The sequence below is a fragment of the Poecilia formosa genome, unplaced genomic scaffold (genome assembly GCF_000485575.1).
Source record: "Poecilia formosa unplaced genomic scaffold, Poecilia_formosa-5.1.2 Scaffold279, whole genome shotgun sequence".
Lineage (NCBI taxonomy): Eukaryota > Metazoa > Chordata > Actinopteri > Cyprinodontiformes > Poeciliidae > Poecilia > Poecilia formosa.
Window position 1 is genome coordinate 795,154 of NW_006800218.1, and position 16,801 is coordinate 811,954.

Sequence of the window (16,801 nt, forward strand, 5' to 3'; positions counted from 1 at the left end):
CGTATTTTCTAACTCCAAGTTGGATAAACTTCAATACTTAGTGGATTTAGGATAGCAGGTGATGTGTGTCTGTAATAAGGTGGGGTGAGGCCTAAGGAGGTCAACGCACCATTTCAGGTTGTACATAACTATTGGACAGCTTCTGTTGTCAGACAAAATGAGCCAAAAAGAGATGTAACTAACTGCGAAAAGTCAAACATTACCAGACGTCTGAGGGATGACACACTCTTGAAATTCATAAGACTTTGTGGCAACATCACAGAACAATTAAACATTTTGTTGTAAATAGTCAATGGGGTCATAAGAAACGTGTAGAGAAAAAAAAAAGCAAATTAACCCCCAAAGGATTAGAGAACAGTCAAGTGTGAAGCAACCAGGAAGCCATTGTCTTCCAGTTCTGTTATCTTTGTTGCTGCAACACAAAACACTGACCATCAACAGATTGAGTTACTGAAAAGAATTGGGAGGGCTACAATAATCACTGATTTTTTTTTAAAAGTCAGAAAAGCTTACTGTTTACAGTTCTCACTTAAACAGATTAAAATAAAAAAGTGAGATGGAAAAATGTGAGTTTTTTTTATTTAGTTACGTAACAATTCTTCCCCAATAATTGAGTGCATAGTGAGGTTTTGGTTTTTCTTCTTTTTAAAAAGCCAAAGTCTCACTTTTACTTTGAGGTTTCGTTAACATTTTGAATGAAGAGCACTATAGATGGCGATTAATAAGAATAATCCTCAAAAATAAGGCCTGCCTAATAACTGTGCACACGATGAACACATCTAACTAACAGGCTGCTTTCAACCCTTAAACACAGCAGCGCTAAATCAAACGGATGCTTCCCTCGTTCTCCAACACCTCCGTTGCGTCACAGCTCAGAGCGGAGTAATTCAGCACACATGAAATGGTAAAAGACGTCTGCAGCACACACAGGAAACGTTGAACCGGAGTAGCATTTCCATAATAACACCACCTGACAGAGTTACACCATTTCTTCTGCAACTATTTCTGGATGCTTCGGTCTGAATCGCAACTTAAACAGCTCTGCAGCTTATTTATCATCAGAGAGGCGGCTCCAGGGAAGCCGGAGGATGAATGTGCTGTCCTGGCAACATTCATGCCTTGCAAAGCAGCACTATGATTAAAATAGTAGAAATATGTGACTCCGCCTTTATGTGTGTCGCACCAATGATCCTATGCAAACAACAGCAAGGAAACAAAGTAACAGGACATAATCGTTATGGATCATGATTAAAATGTTTTAATTCTTTGGTACATCCTTCTATTTTTTAAACGTCGACTCTCTGGGATCGGTTGATCCTCAAACTCATGTCATTGTTGATCACCCAGAATAATATGATGAACTTAATCAAACATGACAATGAGTCTGAAAGAGTTTTCACGTTCAGACAGGAGCAGCTCGCCCCCCTGAGAGAAGGTCAGGACACACAAAGACAAAACTCCAGATTGCTGTCAGCTATTAAATCATTTTAAACCCAATATATTTATAGCTCTGCAATGGGAACATTATGAGTTATTAAAGGTGACCTATTATGCTTCCTTGAAGAGGTTAGGATAGGCCTAAGCATGTTAATTACATTTCAAACCCCAAATCATTCTTAGGTCTTATTCTGCTCAGTTCTTCATATTTTGAGCTCCTTTCAGAATGAGCTGTTTAAGGGCTTCTGTCACTTTAAAATCCAAATGAACTGCTGCTGGCCACGCCCCCCAACTCAATGTTTACACTGGCAAGTGAGAATAGCTGCAAATAGATGCGCAATTAAACAACTGTACACCTTTGAAAAGCAGATGTGGAGCCTCCTGCACAAACAAGAATGCAGCAACAAAACACAAAACACTTGTCTTTTCCAGCAGCCATTGAACAACGCATACAGCAGTAAAACCAGCTAACCAAATGTGCTAGAGCTCTGCTCCAGTTGCAGGGTAACAGGTTGCACTTCGCTGAGGTTGTTAGGTGAGGGACAGCGCCTGCTGATTTGTGATGTCACATTCCAGAGGTTTTGAAACGGATCATTTTCCAGACACCAAACAATAAACTTATTGCCAAAAAACTTCTTTTTTTTTTTCTCCAAGCTTTTGGGTTGTTTTTAGAAGCAGCAGAAACCCAAATGGAGGAACAAAAACATGCAAAAGGTGAATTTTGTACAATACTTCACCTTAAAAGCTATTCTGGCACAGACTTAAAAATGAAAAGATGGTGATTGGATCGGAACCATTTTCAGCTTGACCAGTTAATCGGAAAAATGTAAACATCCTACGTTTTTCTGATCTGTGAACACTCCATGCCAAGCGCCATTAGGATAGGATTAGGATGGAAGGCTGGTCAAGAGGAAGGAAGCCTGAATATCAAGTTTTAAGTACCAGCAAACTAAGTTTGAGGTTAGTACAGTTATGCAAGAAAGTCTCTAAAAGGACACATTTTCTCTTACTTCACCAGATATTCTAGGCAAGAGAGATTGTGAGCAGATAACGCAAAGGTTTCCCAAATTACAACAAAGTTACTGTTTTATCATTCTGGGTTAGAAGCAACAGTGTTACTGGATTTGATGACCTTTTGCAGATTTCTAAGTAAAGGTCAGGGTCAACATTTTCTAGATAAAATCATGGAGATTGTCAGCTCCTTAAGCTTGTTTACATTTCAAGCTGAACTTTACTACTATGAACTTCCTGACATGAATGCAAAACTCAGACCATGACCCTCATCACACCATCTAAGCAGTGAAACATGGTGGTGGCAGAATCATGTAGTAGAGACGTTTACCATAAGACTTACTGCTGTCATTGCAGCTAACAATGGTAATGCCAACTTTTAGGGCTGGACAATAAATCAATAATACATATCACGATAGACATAATTGATGTCTATAGATAATCCGATAGAATATTCAATATATAGAATATTCACTGAACTCCGATCCAGAACCGCACAGAATTCTGGGAGATGTAGGCAGAAGAAAGCCTTTAGCCACTTAACCTCTCACAGCAAGCTAAGCTAGACTGGTGGCTCACACACTCATTGGTTACCTAGCAACAACCTGTTGAGTAACTTGCACAGCAGCTGTTTCAGGTTTTGCCGCTGTGCCTCTTTACTGCTTAAAAAAAAACATTACATATAGTGAAAACAGTTAAGATCACATCACCAGTTCGGCAATCCTTCATAGATTTTTTTAAAAATCAATATACTGATATAAAACACATATATTGAGGTTTTGACTCAAGAGGGTAAAGTATAAAGTGGCACCACACTTTCTATTTGTCAGATGTTTTGGAATTCATTTTTCCCCCCCATTCACATGTATCTGCTACCTCGTGTTTTACATTGAAACCTTGTAGTAGAAATGTGAAAATCATGGCATAGTAGCTGTACAATTCATGCTCCTTCTGCTTAACAGTCCATTTTTTCGTGGGAAGAAGAAATTCTTCTGCTAGCTAATTATCCAAAATATTGTGGTAGTTGTTCAGGAGCAAGCATAAAAAAAGAAAACGGCAAAATGCAACGAGCTGGATACCGTGGAGCTTCTTCTCGTCGGTGTGCAGCTCACCAGGCTCTGCTTGGCTGCTGCCTCCCGCTGCCTGGTGCACACCAGATTTCCCACATGCTGAGCTCCAGCAGATATGCAGCTCCTACTCTGTGCATACTCCCCTAAGCACTGAGCATTGTGAAAAGCTCCACCACACCCCAGTGAGCAAAACCAAAACAAAAGGAAAAAAAACTCTCCGAAATGCTTTGTTCCCAAGTGATTCATACATACAGTATGTGTAAATTCTACAATACTGTAACAGGGAAACCAAAAATTAAAAAGGCGCTAAATACAGATGGTGTGAGAAGAAAAGATGCCAAAGACGCAAACTGAGCAGAATTTGATCATTTACGATGCAGAAATCTGCCCGTCTCTCACTCTTTGACACTTTTGAAAAATTGTTAATTTGCTAAATCCCCTTACGTGACTCAAGAACCTGAACACACCTTCTAAACATTTGCACGAATGTTCCTATCAGCATTGTTTCCTGATACTAATGAGGCCTTCCTCTGCAGAAAGCTGAATAATAACCTCGTTATTAAGATTTAGAATGATCGGGTAAGAAAACATTTGCTTCAGCTGGAGCACTGATGGACCATTATAATTTTTCTGTGCTGATTTAGCTAAACATCTGTCAGTTTGTCCGGTCCACACAGCAACAAGGCTCATTTCCCCTCTCAAAGTGGGAGATTAAAGGAGGACGCTGATGTGATCTTAATGCAGTAAACTGAATTTATTTCTTTGCTGCGGCTTTAATATTCAGGCCACATTAAGAGCAAACTAAATTAACTATGAAAAACTGGAAAAAGTTTTTGATAGTTACATTTAGAAACAGCTCACTTTCTAAATGTTATTCAACCCAAATGTTTAGGGTGTAATCATAACAATGAGTGGTCCTCTCCTACCAACACCTCCTACAAAACCAAAGCTTTTCATTCATCTTTTGCTACAGAAACGGTGAACTTTTATTGGCAGCTCCGGTGAGACATATCCAAGAAACTGCCGCCATCAGCATTTTTCCTGACTTCCTTTCAGTTCCTGACATACTGTGAAGTAAAGCGCCAAGGGAGTTTCTCTGCAGCTCCGAGCTGTTGACCCTCGCCAGGGAAATTAATGCATTTTGTACCAATGAAATTACTTACCTCGCAAGGATGGATTTTCCTGGAGCGAACGTGACATTCAGTAAAGCGGCACAGTTCAGAGGAAGAATGCAATAATGGAAGCACTTTCCAGCATCCATATAATACTAATGAGACAATATGGAGATACATGGAGAATGTAAAGCATGAATCTAATAAAGGGTATTGTGTACGATGAAGATCCATCACATATAAACTACCTTTCTGTTAAATCCGTTTTCGTGCTGATGACACGTTAACGCATAGTTTGCCAGTACATGTTGGTGTCCTCATCCTGACCTATTTTTGTCTTTATCTTCAAACAGGATTTAATTAACAATGTCTACACATGCATTTTATACTCTTCTGATTCCTAAAATGGCAAACCCCAAGGTCCTGTGCTCAGTTTTCTCAACGTTTTATTCCTTATGTTCTTCTTTTTAGCCACTTCCCCAGCAGATCCACAACACACTCTACTCTCACCGACTGACGTAAAACGACAGATGAAGCCAATTTTCTCCAAGTCAACTGGAAGAAATCCAATGAGTTAATGATTGGACCAAAATATGTCAGAGTCTTCATGCAACTTCTGTCCCACCCTGACCCAGTCCAGAACTATTCATGCTCAAATCATTTGTCAAAACAAACCCTTTTCAAAAGTGCTTTTAGGGCATCACTGATTTGTGTGTCATTTTTATTAACTTTATTTTAGGATTTTATGTTACTCAATACTCTGTAAAGCCCATCATAAATAAAACGTAAGATAATTATTACCATCACAACCCAAAAAGAACAATAAGAGGATCAAAGTATGAAACCTGGACTAATTTTCTTGACTGGTTGTGTCGTAAGGTTCTGCAGGTTTTAGCAGATTTCAGGCAAAGAAACAACTTCACCACTGAACTAAAAAGGATTATTTCCATCTTTCTTTGCATTGATTCCTTTGTGTATGAAGTCTGCCTGTGGCCTACATTTTGTACACATGCACCATCAATACATTTAGCCAGCGCAGCCTATTTTATGGTTCAGTTCCTGCTGTATTGTGTTCCTAATAATGCAAGTTTCTGTTTCCCATCATTCCTTAGTTTATTTTTCCCTCAGCATCTTTAAATCGACTCTTTTCTCCACCTATTTTGGCTTCATTAAGAATCTTGTATCATCAGCATTTTCATTTTTTCTTTTTTTTTGATGACTGTACAAATCACAGTCACAAACAGGATGTGCTGAGGGATAAAACATTTCATAATTACGGTTTACTTATTTCAAAGCAGGTGTTCTGACCCGAGTCGCTCCAATGAAAATCGGCTGAGTTCCAAACATCACAACAATGAAACTAGATTTAATTCATCCCATAATGCTAATGACTGTGTTCATTACAGAACGTGATTATGTAGCGTCAGTAAGTCCTCGCAGATCTTCCTGCACTGCTTGGACTGTAACATTAAATTCATATGCATCCACATCATTTCCATCTCATTAATACAAAGATGTACTCTGCAGCGAAGCATCTAGACCCTGTGTTGTGTGAATGCAGCCGGTGGTGTCAGCCTGCTTTGTTCTTGCTGTTCAGCTGAATGTGCCTTCAGACAGTCGCTGCGCCTCATAGTTGCCATGGCGTCGGGGCATAAAACAGATGCTGGAGTTAGCTGGCAGGAGAGGACGGAACTACATACCTCTTGTCTGCTAAGTCTGTTTTATTGCCAACAAGCATGATGATGACATCACTTCCTCTTTCTGTTCTCACGTCGTCAATCCATTTCGATGTCTGCTGGAAGGAATTGACATCTGTGGGGATAAAGCAGAGTGAGATGACACCAAACAGCTGAGGCGATAAACAATGCAGCAGCACCAGTCCTCCCACTGCTGTAAACTAACATGGAAAGTATAGAAAATGGTGGGGGAAAAAACACGACTGTTGAAACCTTGGTAACGAAGTGCTCCTCATCACATTCCCTCATCTTAGTGCATTGTTCCAGAACATTCACAGCTCTGACAGTAAAGCTGCAGTATCTGACTTCTATAAAAAATGTTTGGTTTACATTTGTTAAAACTGTCATTATGTCGTGACAGCATAGTATGAGAGATAATCTGTGAAAAAAAATAAATACACTGCTTCTGGTCAAAACCAACCAATCAGAGCCAGGAGGAGGGTCTTAGTGCCGTCGATCATCCTCATGTGTGAGCTTGCTCTCCGATATGCTACAGCTGGTTCACCACAACATAGCATGCCGTAAATGCTAAGGTGAGTTAGCATGGCAATGACAGAAGATAAATAATTTTCCTGTTATTTTAAGTCATTTCTCCACCTTTAACAAAGTGAGCAGTGCATACATGAGCATGACTGACAACGCTAGAACCCTCCTTCTGGCTTTGATTGGGAGTGGTGCATTTCTTCTGACCACAATAGTAGCACTTGGAGGAGGTGGAGAAGCTCAATCTTTCTATAGATTATCCGTTTCATTTTATATATGGTGACAGTTTTAACAAATATGCAAAAAACATGTTTATAAAAGTTGTATGTTGCATTATTAGAGGTTTTATTTGGAAGGAATTTTGATGCATCATCTTCTTTGTACTTCAAAGCTAAGAACTGCTTCCTGTTGGCAAATCACTTAAAATCTCAATAAAATTATATTGAAATGCGTTTGATATGTGTGTAACATTCACAGAAAATGTGAAAAGGTTAAAGGGGTTTTAGTAGTTTTGGAAGGCAGTAGTTGACATGGAATAATACAAACAGCAGTGAAGTCCCATGTTAAGTTATTAGACTTTAAAGAAATATGTCCACTTTGCCTGGCAGGGCTAACTGGCTGCTACACTGAGGCCTGTTTCATTTAGTGGATATAGATTTTGATAAAAGATTTTATTTATTTTCCAAAGTGAACCTCAAACCTGGTAAATCATGTTTTTGATGTTTGTGTATATCATGAGACAAAAGTTACATATCATAAAACCATCTGATATTATTTATAGCCAGTGCTTAACTGTACAAAATAAGAACCCTGCAATATCTAAAAAACTATACTGCAGTACAAATATATGTAGCAACACTACTGATGGGCTAGTAGTCACTAATCAAGCCTTTTAGACTCCAAATGCTGGAGATGCTAGAACAAAGCCTAGTCACATAACTCATAAGACGAACCACAGGGGACAGACAGCCTCAGTGAGAGTCAATATAACTAAATGTGCCTTATACATTACATCAGGCAGCACATACTGTGTTAATTCAAAAAGTCTTACAGAAAGAAATGGACTCATCTTGTTCCATTTAATGAAAGTTTTCAAAAATTTGAATCAATGGGACTCCTATGGTCACACTGTTTCCATTCAACATACCTGCCAAAATCACCTTGATTTCAACCTTATTTCAACAAGTCCTTATAAAACTACAGAAAACATTGGAGGTGTGTGTAACTTTGCACATTTTTACACTAACTTTAGTTTTAATCCAATGGTGAGAACTGATAACTAAAAAGTTAGTTTGGCTAATGCTAAAGCACTAAAACAACAAAGTATTTAGTGGAAGCTAATGATAAAGAAATTTAACAAACACCAGTTATTAAAGTTGAAGTTGTTTATAAAATGAAGTGAAATGGTGTGATAAAGCAAATCAAAGATAAAAGAAGTCATTTACATTTAAAAAGTAAGTATTATGCATTTTACAGCCACATATAGAATCATTTTATAATGAAATATATTACCTTCAGTTGTTATAAAAATGCTGTACATATCAAAGATGACTTAAAAGAAATTTTACTTCCTAATTTAAGGCCTTGAAATTGGGCCTCTGTCTCTTTAAAAAGTCTTGCCCTTTCTGCAACTCCACCTTCAGGAAGTCATCACATATTTTCTCAAGTAACCCTTCAACCTAGTTTTTAACAGCAATGCACGGAGAAGTAGCTTCTATAATGAGCTCAGCTGATGTGCAGTTCTACCAGATGTTTACTAATTGCTGCTCTGAGGAAGAGCTTCATCTTTGTAGGCGGAGCTAGGTCCAACCAGGTGTATGTCACAGCTGAATGGTTGCCATGAGATTCAATGATTTCTCAAACATGCATGAAAGAATCAAAACAACACTCCAGGTAAGTTTTTGATGAGGGAATAACATAATATGATGTAAAGCTTAAAAAAGTTGATTTATCTTAATACTGCCCCTTTAGATCAAAACTTAAATGAGTTATTCATCTTTCAGAATATAAAAAGTTTGGTAAAGTCTGTTCTCCATACATTTTCCATTTTCGCCACCATACTTACCCAAACCTTGGAAACACTTTTCATACGTTTCTTATGTAGTAATCCTGTCATTCTGTCTGTAACAACAATCTCCAGAGTCAATCCCCTTCAGTTTTAGTGAGCACAATGTGAGTCTTCTGTAAAACTCATCATGTGAAACAGAAACACACAGCCACAAAAAGACTCCACTAAGGAGCACAGAGTGAAATAGAAAAGCTGGCCTCTGGGACACTGACTTGTAATGTCGTAGACCACCACGGCCACGGTGGAGTCCCGTATATAACTGGGGATGAGGCTTCTGAAACGCTCTTGTCCTGCTGTGTCCCAAAGCTGCAACCTCACCTGGGGTTCAGAGAGAGAACGCTGAGGAGGGGAAGATTATTGAGACAGTCAGAGAGCCTGGAATCAGCTGGCTCCCTCCGCACACACACACACTCAGTCACCGATAACACAACGAAAGCAAGATTCACAACAGGGCATTATTCAGACGAACAGATCCGTCATTTCCAAGGTTGTACTGCTTTTTTTGTGCCTTTTTTAAGATAAGCAGACAGCAAAACAGCAGATTTCATTGTATCCACCTACGCAGCACAGAAAGATGACATGCTGTTCCCTCAGTGCTGCTCAACAGTCTGAATGCATATACATTACTGTTAACTAACGCCACAAAACTATCGACGGAGACAGCCGCTGCTACTGGGAAATACAACGTTTTCACATCTTTTTATGACATTAATCACACGTAATGAAGGTCCTTACCGTTCGATCTTCCAAGTACATTGTTTTGGACAGGAAGTCGATTCCAATTGTGGCCTGGAAGGGAAAGAAGATGTCAACAAACCAACATCACTAAACTCGACTCTGAAGATTATCATCATTATGATGCTTTATGATCAAATCTGCAGTGGAATCCAGGCAGTTGTTACACACATTAGCACTGTGCTTAACCAAAATACATCAAGAAGGTTGTTGACTTTAAATGCTTTTTACACTCAGTTGAGCTGTTTACAATCATGACTCACATCTTCCTCAGCATCCACTTATGTACAGCAATCGCAATCTAATCATTCCTTTTATTGTGTCATAAGGCAGATGGCAGTGTTCTTCTTCGAGGCGTGTTTACTTTCCACTTCCAAGCCCACGGCTTCTTTGCTTTGCTGCCTGTCATGATCTCATCAGCTGCTCCGGCTCTGATGAGCCCAAACTGAGAAATCAATGCTAAACTGCAGATCTGCATTTTGTTTCACGGCGCTGCTTGTCAGAGCTGTTTATTTAGAAAGATGTGGAAACATTGCCTGCATCCTTTTGTGATGCAGATCGCTTTTCTTTTTAAAGGGAGAATAAAAGAAACTGTTCTGCTTTTCGCATATGAAGTATTCTTTGACAAAACCTGAGTTTAGTGTAAATATTCTGTTAAGCAGCACAGCTAAACATATGAAAATAGAGACAGCTGGCCACGGCAGATGTGATCAGTGTGTTTTTCATGTAGCACTCTGAGATGTACAGGTGTGGCGCCGGGGCTGACCCAGACCTGCGCGGCCGGCTCCAGCTGCTTCTTTAAAGTCTGTGTGACCTGGCAGACTGCAGCACAGTCCAGCTGGAGTCTGAGTTATACATGGTCAACAGGTCCAGTAACACTGCAGAACTCTCAAGTAAAGATGAACATTATTTTCAGAACTTCTCCTGAAATACTTTCCACAGTGTTCATATACACTTTATCCATGGTAAAATTGAAAGCATGAGACTTTGGAGATAAGAACAATATAAATGAATTAATGCAAAATAAAAGGAAAAGAAAAGAAAGAAAAGTTTCAATTCACTATTTCGCATCATTTCATACCATTTTTAATAGTGTGTGATGTTATTCTAGATTAAGGGTAAACTAAAATATAGCATTTTATGTTCTGAAATGTCTCTCTAACACACACACACTCTTTACAACTGACTGGTCCAAGAACAAGACACTAATTAAACTAAATATCTTACAATTTTAATAATGTTTAATGCATAAGTCTTTGAACCATTAGGACTAATAAATATTAATTACATTGAAACAATCCAAACAACTCGTGTTTAGGTAAATTACCTTCCTGCTCAAATTAAATGCTAATCTACAATATACAAAGAAAGTTATAAAAAAAATAATAATAAAAAAAAAAAAAAAAAATATATATATATATATATATATATATAACATTTTCTTGCCAAGTTTTAAGACCATTTTTAGTTTAATACCAATAAGTAGTTTTGGTTGCATAATTAACCATTTTTCCTTTAATTTTTGTGGAGATCAAAGAAAATTCCTGAAATATTTTTCTGCCTTTGTTAGTCTGTTCTTGGTCTTGGAAAGTCTGGTTTTGGCCTTAGTCTCGGAAGATCTGGTTTTGGTCTCAAGCAGTCTGGTCTCATCCTTGGTCTTGAAAGATCTGTTTTTGTGTTGACCTTGGAATGTCTGGTCTTGGCCTTTCAAGACCAAAGTCTTGGACTTGGAGGATCTGGACTCGGTCTTGGAAGAACTGGTCTTGACTCCATCCTTGGTTTTCTTGTTTCCAGCAAATAGAAACAATTTTGGAGAATCTAACCAACCTACAACAGGAAAGGTTTAGTCTGATTTAACTTCAGACAGTGAGAAAATAAAGACTTTATCTAAATCTTTTAAATAGGTGTGTGAAAATATCTGATTAAAAGTCTAAATTTGAAAAACTGTTTGCAGTTGAAACCAAATATTAGATTTTACTTTACTACCAAACTGTGAAGTTTGAATATCAAACACTGTCGAGGACTTAATACAGAAATCAAGCACTTGAAAACACCTAATTGAAATTCAAGCATGTTCAAAGATTTCAAGCGCCTACACAAACCCAGTTACCGAAAAAGGGAGAAGTTCAGTGCAGCATTTGTGTGAACCAATGCCTAGGCAGGTGAATAGATGTATATGCCATGTTCCTCTCTGTTGGGCAATTCAGCAGGGTGCCCACTGCCCACTTTGACAGAACTGAGCATCAGCAGCTCGATCACGCACTCGTTTCCTTGGCGATGCCAGCAGCCACACTGGACTGATTCAGAGTCTGGCAAGGATACAGGATGTCATTTATACTCTTCTATTAGTCTCAGCCACATCAAGCACTGCTGGGATCAAACTACATGGACTTAAAACACAAGAACTGGGGACGTGACAATAAGGAGCAAATCTGAAAAATTAAATCAGGATATTAAATACCAACTCTAGATAGCTACAAAATAAACTGAATTTTCACTTTGCAAGCATAACAGACAACTAAGGAACAGTTTTCTTTCAACTGCTCTTAAAAAAGAAAACGCAAAACAAAGAATATATTCGGTAATCAACAGCATATTAAATATAGATATTTATTACTGCTAAACCAGATTGAAGATAAACATAGGTTGTTTTAGGAGAATAATAGAGATCTTCTAGGTTCTGTATTGCTTCCACTTTGAATATAGAATCCCTCAGACAGCTATACCATGCAGAAATAAGATCATGGGAAATTATTAATGTTCCTCCTGTTTAATTTTTAACAAGCACATAATGTCAGGAGTCTGGTCATACATGCCCCACCCATTCTGCTGCCAACTAGGGCTAAACCTGTCTTCAGTAGACGGGAGTGGTTCTAATAATCCCCCTCCCATCTTAAAATGTTAAGTATAAACATTGTTGGAAGCGAATCAGATATTAATCATCATTTAGTTATTTGTTGGACTCCATGGTAACAGAGGTTTGGAACACAAACTACATTCAGAAGAATGTCATTAAAATTAGGGCTGCAAGATGTAAAAAAATCTTGTGATGATATTGGTAAATATTGTGATCGCTTAAGTCTCTTAAACAATATCTTAACTAAAAGAAATCATGAAAAGAAAGAAGCAGGAAGAAGCATAAACTTAGACCTACCAACTAAAACACATATTCCACATCAGCTAACTTCAGCATTGTGAAGGTTTCCTGTATTTAAACCATTAGCCATTTATTTTGGTAGGTGCCAGACTATTGATAAAAGAATGAACAACATGTTTCATGTTTTAGACATTCACAAAGAAGACTGAAACAGCTTTTGAGTCTGGTAATAGTTTTAGAGAGACTTCAGAAGAATTTGAAATCAGTCAGTCGAGATGGAGGACTCCGAAAACACCTGCCGACACGGGAGCTCTTGAAACCTAAGATACAAAGTACATGTTGGCACAGTCAGAAAGGGACTACACACAGACCAGAACTTGAATATATAACACGTTTCCCAAATTTCCTCTGCAGAAAACCTTCTTCTAAATTCAGCAGGCTAAACAAATGCTACTTTTAAGAGAGAAGAAAAAGAAAAAAATCTTCTGACAGCTCTGTACCTACCAGGACTTTCAAGGTCCTCCCATCTAGCAGGAGCGCTGACAAACCGAGCGACCCTGAGTCACAGAGAGCCCAGAGGCATCTGCTCACAGCGCTGCCTTCAACAGCTTATTAAGAACACACAACATGGTTCATCTGAGGTTTGCTGCCAGCCCTGTTCAGGGGAGTAAATCTGTCCATGAACAAGTCTCCTCTCACAGACAGCAGGCTGAAACAAATCAAAGACCCCGAGACCCTGAACAGCACTGAAGAAGGACAGAGCAGCTTTTTTAAGACTACATTTCTCGAGTCAAGGAGAACATGGATGCTTCAACTCTGATCATCATTGTGGTGTTGTGGTTAGAAGAAAAAGAAAAGTCAGTTTATTATTATGACAAAGGTCCATGCTTGATACGACGGGTAACAAAGTCACTTGGCATAAGCGCAAAGGACGAAGCATGGCTAGGGTTAGGGTTATGTCCGCTTCCTAAGTTGCATTTTCTTCTGAGTATTTTAGACCTGCTCTATCTAATAGGCAGGGGTCCATTGTAATGGATAACATTATTCAAAATTTTAAAAAGATCAAAATTTCATTAATTGCCGTTTCTCTGATTTAAATTAAAATAATTTAAATTATGTTCTACATGTTATAAATTTCTGTGTTAGCATTATAAATCTGTAGTTTTGCTAACTCGAAGTTGAAGTGTCAACACTCGGCCCGCGCCGGGCTTAGCCTTTATATCGGTTAAGATTTCAACATGTAAACAGAACATCCAGAGTTCGATTTCATAGCTTCAATAAGTTTATTGACTCAGTTAACCTGGAGCTCAAAGGTTAGGTTGACATAGAATAACATTTACACTAAACAAGTTGGAAAAAATGAGGACGGCTTTTTGTTTTTTTTCCCAAAGATGGCGCTAACATTTCTGCCTTTGAGTAATGAAAACGGGCAGAAAAGAGCAGCTGATTCCGATTATTTGGGGAGAACAGACAGATGAAATCACAGCCTGGTGGCCAGGCTTGACTGACAGCTCCGACGCAACTGACAAAAGCGTGGAGCCTCCAGGGACCCCAGAGCCCTTTAACATGTGCTGCCAGGCAGCAAGGACGCCTGTCTCAGTCTCTCTCGGCTGAATGGCTGCTTGATAGGAAACTGCTGCTTTAAAAAAAGGAGCAAATGCGGCTCGCCTCACTGACATCCTCCCGCTGCCTGGAGCTGCCGCAACGCTCAGTTTCATCTTTCTGACGTCCGTCGGTCACTAAACACACCACTGCTCCTCTTTCAAATGACTCGGCCGCATCTGCTCGACTGTCCGAAACTTGACGAACGATGAATCAAAAATGCCAGCCGACGATCCCGGATGTAGAAGCTGGAAACCATGACGGCATAAATCTGCACATCAGGACAGGTGTCTCCTGTGGGCTCTATTCAAATCAATTTTCAACCCTCATTGGGCTAATATATCCTCCCCCCTCTGAGCAGCAGCACAAACACTCTCACTGATCTGATGCCTGCTGCATTTTAATTAAAACGTAAAGGTCTCTGGAGTTGAGCCAGAAAAAAAAACAGCAAAATCACTGTCAGCTCTACCTGCTACTGAGAAAGAGGATCATTGTGCATAAATAACTATGAATTAGGGAAAACTGAGTTATAGTTTTGATCCATGTCAATTAAACTATGACTAGCATCACAGCAGATGGAAAAAAAATTCAGGAGCAAATTTTTCCTAAAAATTTGGGGGACCGGGGGTTCTAGAAAAACTTGGAAATTTCTGAGTTCCAAAAGTCAAAAATATTCTAGAAAACACTAAGAAAATATGAGATTAATCGCAGAAATGTTCTTGGATAAAAACAAAAAAGGAAATTTTTGAGTCTGAAAAGCCTCAGAATTGCTAGAAAAATCTCAGAAATTTTGAGGTTAATCTTAGAAATGTTCTAGAAAAAAAACTTAGAAATTTTCAGAGATTCAAAAGTCAAAGATATCCAGAAGAAGAGGTCTAAATGTTTTTTTAGATGTATCGTAATGAAATAGAGGTTATGAAGCCTTTTATTAAAACATACCTTTCCTTAAACAAGCAAACAGAAAACCAACCCGCTTGCCGCATTCCTCCCTGCTGTTGCAGCCACAGCTGTGTCGGCGTTAAGACTGACATTAAACACAATACGAGCGCTTCATTCAATAAGCAGATGCTTTCTATTCAGCGCCAGCCTGCTGCCTGTCCCTTCAGGTCTCATTACTTCCAGACTTCTGCAGAACGCCATTTATGTGTGAAACCAAGTCCCCACATACTTCTTATGATGATTACATTAAATGTTGGCTTGGATGGCTAATAGATATCCAGACTGGAGTTTATCCAGCACCACTTAGCCTGGGAATTACAGCAGCAGCCTTGGGGTAAGATTGACTGCAGACGAGCCACACTGGTCCAGATGTATTGATAGAGCGTCTGGCACCTCTGAAAATGATGCAGACATAACAGTCATTCATAAATGATCATAAATTCTAGTCTATAAATGAACAAACCTGTACCAGCATATTAATTGGTGCACATGCAGATCAGCAACAAACATATACCACTTCTATAACAGAAGGCAAAAGTGGCAGCAGCTGCATGGAACGATGCTGCTCCACTCGTGTTGCCAAGTGTCCAACAGCTGGATAGTGCAGTGGCGAAAGTCACCAGACAGAAAAAATGACCCATGGAGGCATTAAATACCTTTACCGGCACTCGACAGGGTTTAAAGTTAGAGGAGTGACAGAGTTTCAGTTAATTATCTGGAGGGAAAAGTAGTTGTTCTGCTTCAGATAGTTAGCATCAGGAGCAAGAATCCGCACTGTCACTAAGAGCGTTATTGTGAATAAAGTACAAATTCTCGTTGCAAATCAAGGATTTTCTCTCTCTCAAAAAAAATAAAAAAAAATAAAAAATCTAATAACTACAATAGCTTTGCAGCTGGGCACAGTGAAAGTTGAAAATGATGATTAGAGTCCTGCAGTTGAATGAAACATCCACACACACAAGGATGTCAGTCTGGAAAATCACCAGTGCTGCTTATCCAAAGTTTAGGATTGATGTCAGGTTAAAAACAACAACTAGAAAATTAAACAGGGCCTGCCAAAGTGTGTCCGTCGGTTGCAACCCAGCGTTCTGATACTAAAAATTAGCATCAATGCTAAAGTAAGTCACAATGTACTCAATAGCATGTGGAGAACCACAAGCATGTTGAGTAACATGGACATACTCCATTTAGTATGTTAAAATTAGTGTACAAGCTGAAATTAACCAAAACGCTAATGTTAGCCTAAATGCTGCCAGTGGCATGTGGGGTATAACTAGCATGTTTCCATTGACTTCCTCAATTCGGTGTGCTAAACATGGATAATGAATAATGATAAAAAAGATAAAAAGCTATTTTTAGGGAAAAGGCTATTTCTAATGCATAGCAATGCATGGGGCCTGCCATGCATTCCTATGGCAGGCCCCAATAAGATTACCTTATTGTTGTTTATCCATCAACACACTGAAGTGCTGTCCTATCAGGTTAGAAATAGAAAGTAGCTCTGTAATTGT

General features: G+C 38.9%; 1 protein-coding gene across 2 annotated transcripts in view; it reads right to left on the bottom strand.

Moving 5' to 3' along the window:
* rab6ba (RAB6B, member RAS oncogene family a) overlaps positions 1-16,801 on the bottom strand; it is a 53,394-nt gene that overhangs the window by 10,964 nt on the left and 25,629 nt on the right. The window contains exons 3-5 of one of the 2 annotated variants that reach the window (XM_007571383.2): positions 9,653-9,706; positions 9,130-9,256; positions 6,331-6,442 (exon numbers count right to left, since the gene is read on the bottom strand). In XM_007571383.2, the coding sequence (XP_007571445.1) occupies positions 6,331-6,442; positions 9,130-9,256; positions 9,653-9,706 (293 nt within the window). The remainder of the gene's footprint in view (positions 1-6,330; positions 6,443-9,129; positions 9,257-9,652; positions 9,707-16,801) is intronic. The other variant, XM_007571384.2, reaches the window with a different exon arrangement.